The sequence below is a fragment of the Cajanus cajan genome, chromosome 7 (genome assembly GCF_000230855.2).
Source record: "Cajanus cajan strain Asha chromosome 7, NIPB_CcT2T_4, whole genome shotgun sequence".
In the NCBI taxonomy this organism is placed as follows: domain Eukaryota; kingdom Viridiplantae; phylum Streptophyta; class Magnoliopsida; order Fabales; family Fabaceae; genus Cajanus; species Cajanus cajan.
Window position 1 is genome coordinate 21,065,980 of NC_138523.1, and position 6,000 is coordinate 21,071,979.

The 6,000-nt window shown below is 51.5% G+C and overlaps 1 protein-coding gene across 1 annotated transcript; it reads left to right on the plus strand.

Moving 5' to 3' along the window:
- Nucleotides 1-1,629: 1,629 nt before the first annotated feature.
- Nucleotides 1,630-2,384, plus strand: LOC145949902 (uncharacterized). Its single transcript, XM_083060806.1, has 2 exons — nt 1,630-1,692; nt 1,770-2,384. The coding sequence occupies exons 1-2, from the start codon at nt 1,630-1,632 to the stop codon at nt 2,382-2,384; spliced, it is 678 nt and encodes a 225-aa protein (XP_082916932.1).
- The last annotated feature ends 3,616 nt before the right edge of the window (nt 2,385-6,000 follow it).

The window sequence follows — 6,000 nt, forward strand, 5'->3', positions numbered from 1 at the left end:
AACCAGAAGACAACTCGATAGTGCTACGCCGAGAGTTTGAAGGTCTCACCATCCGAGGAACGCCGCAAAAGTGACCCTCCTACCGTGGCTTAAATCGTCCACGTGGACATCACCAACATAGATCCGAGGTCGGACTCCCACGAAGAACGGCCGACTCCCATTGATGAGCTTGACGACCTCCAGATCGACAAACTCCCTGGACAGTGCACCAAAATCAGCAGGCAGCTAAACCCGGAGTTACGGCGACAACTTGAGGACAAAATTTCCAAAAACGCCGACCTCTTTGCATGGTCCAACGCCGACATGCCAGGTATAGAGGCTAACCTTATTTGTCACAGGTTAGCAATTCACAAGGAGGCGAAACCAGTAGCCCAGAGGAAGAGGAAGGTCGGTGGTGAGAGGCGAGAGGCCGTCATCGCCGAGACGCAAAAACTGCTAAATGCGGGCTTCATCCGCGAAGTCAGATACACCACGTGGCTGGAAAACGTGGTACTGGTGAAAAAGAGCTCGGGGAAGTGGCGCATGTGCGTCGATACACCGACTTGAACAAAGCATGCCCCAAGGACTTGTACCCCTTGTCGAGCATCGACAGGCTGGTCGACGGCGCATCCGGGCACGCCCTCCTCAGTTTCCTGGATGCTTACTCCAGGTACAACCAGATCTTAATGTACCCACCAAACGAGGTGCACACGTCGTTCATCACCGACCACGCCAACCTTTGCTACCAGGTGATGCCCTTCGGTCTCAAAAACGTAGGGGCCACTTACCAGCGGCTGATGGACAAGGTCTTCCACCAACAGATCGGGCGAAACATGGAAGTCTACGTCAACGAGATGGTGGTCAAAACCACCTCGGCCGAAGGTCATGCTGCTAACCTGGCCGAGGTGTTCAGCCAGATCAAGAAACACAGCATGCGCCTCAACCCAGAGAAGTGCATCTTCGGCGTCCAGGGAGGTAAGTTCCTGGGCTTCATGATCACTAGCAGGGGGATTGAAGCCAACCCGGACAAATGCAAAGCCATCATCTAGATGCAGAGTCCCCAGACTGTGAAAGACGTCCAACGCCTGGCGGGAAGGTTGGTCTCTCTTTCACGCTTTATCCCCAGGTTGGTGAAGAGGGTAGGGCCCATTTTCACCCTGCTACGAAAGACAAAAAATTTCGAGTGGACGGACCAGTGCGAGGAGGCTTTCAAGAGCTTCAAAACCTTCCTCACGACCCCACCAATCCTCTAGAGACCAGATCACCAAGTTGACCTCCTCCTCTATCTGGCTGTGGTAGAAGGCCCAATCAGCACAGTTATAGTGCAAGAGAACCAAAAAGTACATACACCAGTCTATTTTATCAGCCGAGTTCTCTAAGACACAGAGAAACGGTACCAGACGATTGAAAAGCTCGCACTGGAACTTGTCATCGCAGCTCGGCATCTCTGACCGTCCTTCCAAAGCCACCAGGTGGTCGTTAAGACCGATTACCCAATCAAGCAAATCCTGAGAAAGCCAGAGCTCGCCGGGAGGATGATAGCATGGTCGGTAGAATTGTCTGAGTTCGGCATCCAATACGAAAGTCGCGGTGCTCTGAAAGCTCAATGCCTGGTCGACTTCGTAGCCGAACTGACGCCAACCTAGGTCGATGAACCACAGGTGTGGACTTTACATGTTGATGGGTCCTCCAACTCTAAGGGTGGTGGTGCAGGTATCATCTTGGAAGGAACGGATCAAGTCACTTTAGAGCAATCCCTCAAGTTTGGCTTTAAGGCGACCAACAACTAGGCAGAATATGAGGCGTTTCTCACAGGGCTAAGGTTGGCTCGCGACCTCGGAGCACGAAGAGTGAGTTGCAACAGCGACTCAAAACTCATGGTGGAACAGCTTAGCGGGGCGTATCAAACCAAGGACACCTCACTACAGAGGTATTTCCATCTAGCCACCCAACAAATCTCCTCCTTCGACGAGTTCACAATCCACCATGTACCCCGACAGCAGAACGCAAGAGCCGACCTCTTATCCAAGCTTGTCAGCACGAAGCGTCCCGAACAACACCGGACCATCATCCAGGAGACCTTACATTCACCCAGCTTCGATGACAAGGTCGTCAACACTAGTGATGGCGGAGAACAACGATGGATGACAGGAATTTGGAATTACTTAAAGGAAGTTATCTTGCCCGAGGATAAGGATGAAGCTCGGAGGATGAGGGTGAGGTCAGCTAAGTTCATAGTTGTCAGAGATGAGCTGTTCAAACACGGCATCTCCGCCCCATTGCTCAAGTGCTTGACTGCGCCTCAAGCTGCTTATGTCATCGAGGAGATCCATCGGGGAATATGTGGTATGCACTCCGGAGCACGCTCAATGGCGACTAGAGTACTCCGAGCTGGATACTACTAGCCCACATTGAAGTCGGACTGTCAAGCTTACGTACAAAGATGCAAGGAATGCCAGCAGTTCGACAATACACATAGGCAACCACCCGAAGCCCTCCACCAGATGATGTCATCCTGACCTTTTTCCCAGTGGGGAATGGACATCCTCGGACCATTCCCCCCCGCGAAAGGTCAACTCAAGTTTCTCCTGGTGGTAATTGACTACTTCACCAAATGGATCGAGGCGTGCCCACTCGCCAAGATCACGCCGAGAATGTACAAAAATTCACTTGGAAGAGCATCATATGCAGGTTCGGCATCCCTCATTCCCTCGCTACCGACAACGGCAGGCAGTTCATCGCACAAAGCTTTGAGGACTTCCTCCGTGAGCTCGGTATCAAACACCTCCCGACCTCGGTGGAACACCCCCATACCAATGGCTAAGCCGAAGCTACCAACAAGGTGATACTCCTAGAGCTCAAGAAACGGCTAGGAAACGCCAAAGGACAGTGGGCCGACGAACTCCCTAGCATCCTTTGGGCATACCATTGCACCCCCCAATCAACAACGCAAGAAACGCCTTACAGGCTAGCTTACGGAGTTGACGCAATGATCCCAGTTGAAGTCGGGGAGACATCTCATCGACGCCAAGTTTTCGACAGCGAGTAGAACGATCAGGAGATAGCAGCCGACCTGGACTTGATCGACGAGTTCAGAGAGGAAGCTCAAATCCATGAAGAAGCTTGTAAACTCCAAGCTTCCAGAAGGTATAACACGCAAGTTCAACCTCGCTCTTTCCGAGTTGGAAACTTGGTCTGGCGACTACTTGGCGACGCCCGTAGAGATTCATCAGATGGAAAACTTGCACCGAACTGGGATGGTCCATTCAGAATCACTGAAAACTTAGAAAATGGGGCTTACCGGCTGGAAGAGCTTGGTGGCAAACCCATCCCACAAACTTGGAATGCCACGCATCTCAAGTTCTACTTCAGTTGAAATTGTAAGAATGAGTTGTGCACTCTTTTCCCGCCTCAGTCCTTTGTCCCAAAAAATAGAAAAATAGGTTTTGGCTTAGAGGGTTTTTAACGAGGCACACCCGCAATATTAATAAAATGACTCATTCCTTTTCTATTCATACTCCATTAACTCTACATCATTTTATCATCAAATGCTTCATGTTAAGCCGAGGTTGAGTTCGAACCTTGACATAATTCGTTTTACTTCAAACCGAGGTCGAGTTCGAACCTTAATATGATTCATTTTGCTTTGACCCGAGGTCGAGTCCGAACCTTGGCACAATTCACTTTACTTTGAACCGAGGTCGAGTCCGAACCTTGTTACGATTCATTTTATTGTAAGCCGGAGTCGAGTTTGAACCTCGGTACGGAATCTTAAGTTGAGGTTGAATCCAAACCTCGGTATGAAACCGTAACCCGGAGTCGAGTTCGAACCTCGAGGTGAAATCCTAACCCAAGGTCGAATCTGAACCTTGGTATGCATCATTCTAACCCTGGTGAAAATAGCTACGTGCTAAGCCAAGCACAAAGTATAGAACCAATTTTGAATGCGTTTTTAAACCGTAGGAATGGGCTAAAACTAAGCCTAAAGCCAAAATTTCATTTTGCACGCAAACAAAAGGCCGATATAGAACCATCAAAAATGCAAAGGTGAAAACCCAGAAAAATTATATATACACAACAAAGTTTGTGAGTTCAACAGAAAATATGAACTAAGCTATTACAAAGCCCAAATGGCTTAAGCAGAGGCATTATCACTTGAGTTATCCTGGAGGTCGTCTTCTTTCACCAGCTTCCCAAAGCGCACCTCCTTCTCCACATGCATCGCGGAGAGGTCGACTCCCGATGCAAGTAGCCTCGCCTGACGAGCCGCCTTGATGAAGCCTTTCTTGTGCTCCAACAAGATATGTCGCTCCGTCTCGACAAGGCGCCTCTCCAGCTCTGCCTTCTCCGCGACCATCCTGGCAAGGTCCACCTTCAGAGCGACGACCTCCTCTTCTTTCCCACCAAGAAGCACCTCGTCACAAAGACGCTTCTCGACCGCCTCAGCCAGATCAGCTTTCAACGCAGTCACCTCGTCCTCCAAAGAGCACACCCGACCTCGAGAAGAAGTGGCGAGTTTCTGCAACTCATTCACTTGGGTAGCGTAAGTCTCATTGGCCCTTAGAGCAACCTCCAAAGACTTCTAAACTCTCACCACCTCCCTCTTGGTGGCCTGAAGCTCGGCCTCATTCTACATCTTGGCCTCGCCGAGAGTAGCCGCCAAGGCCTTGTTCTCCTCCTTCAAAGGTTGGACTCGGCCCTTCAGCTTCACCAGGTCTTCCTGCTGCTTGGCCCACTTGTGCTTCTAGTGGTCCACAATAGCCATTGTCCTCTGCAGAAAGACCTCAACAGAATCAAGGCCTTCTACTGGCCTGGCCGTCTCGATCATAGCCTGATCAGCCGAGCTCAGCGAACCCTTGGGGAAGAATTTCTCTGAGGTCACCCCCGCGCTCCACAGTGAGTCTATATCCTCTAAAGCGCTCACGTGGTCCAACCGCACCAGAGAGCGATCCTTTCCAAAGCGGTGGGTGAGGTATTGGCTTTTGGGGGGCCCCCTCGACGGGCTAGACGATGGCGCCGAGGCCGCAAGAGTAGGTGTCAGGACCTCAGAGCTCGGCCCCTTTCTGCGAGCCCCGGCAGAAGCAGGAGCAGGCACCTCCTGCTCAGCAACGGGGGCGCCTGCCCCCAGTATCTCCGAGCTCGAAGCCACCTAGACCTCAGAGGCATTCCTCGCCTGTAGAAGACAATCCTAAGTTAGAAAACCAAGAAAAGGGCAATATAGAAGGAAAAACGCAAAGAAAGGCACCAACCTTGGCGGCCTCGAAAACCTGCTCGGCGGCCTGGGCAACTTGCTCGGCAGCCTGGGCAACCTCCTCGGCGGCCATTTGGGGAGCTCCCTCGAGTGGAGAACTCCCAGTAAGGTCGACCGCGTTGGCATCGGCAGCCTTTGAGGTCACCTCCGCAGCATCTCGAGGGGCAGAGGTCCCCCTGACCTCTTTCTCTCCCCTCTTTCTTTTTCTCTGGGTCTCCAGGGGGGCCACCTCCTCCTCCTGAGGTTTAGGGACCTCAATCTCGGCAACATTGTAGCGCGACTTCAACTCGCGCCACTTACTTTTGCCCATTATGCCTGCAAATACAAGAATCAGATACGTCAGTAAAAGAGAATTCCGAACCTTGGCAACCAAGGAGGACGAGATACTCACTCTCTAGACCTCTCTCCTTGTACGCCGAGTTCGCAAGCGACAGGAGGAGCTTGCAATCCAATGGACGAGGAAGCGCTTCTAGGTCTGCAATGGCAGCGGTGTCCGAGGCCGTCAATTGCACATTGGCTGACCCGTTAAACCTGGTCGGGGCCTGCCGCCAGTAAAATGGAAACTTCGGCAACCTGCCAAAGTGGAACACCTCGTCTTTCAACGGGTCGACATCCTAGAGCGTAACCCGAAAGAACTCTTGTTTAAAATTTTTGTAAGACTGGGAGTAAAGAGAAAACAGTCCCCCAGCCTTACTACCACTCAGAGACGCCCAACCATAGGGAGGGACGCCCAGCTTTAACTGATAAAAATGGAGAAAAACAGGCAGAGA

Bases quoted from the DNA above. Each gene is read 5' to 3' on its own strand.
- LOC145949902 (XM_083060806.1), top strand. From the start codon at position 1,630: ATGAACCACAGGTGTGGACTTTACATGTTGATGGGTCCTCCAACTCTA. The intron at 1,693-1,769 runs GTATCATCTTGG...ACCAACAACTAG, and splicing joins CTCTAAGGGTGGTGGTGCAG to GCAGAATATGAGGCGTTTCT.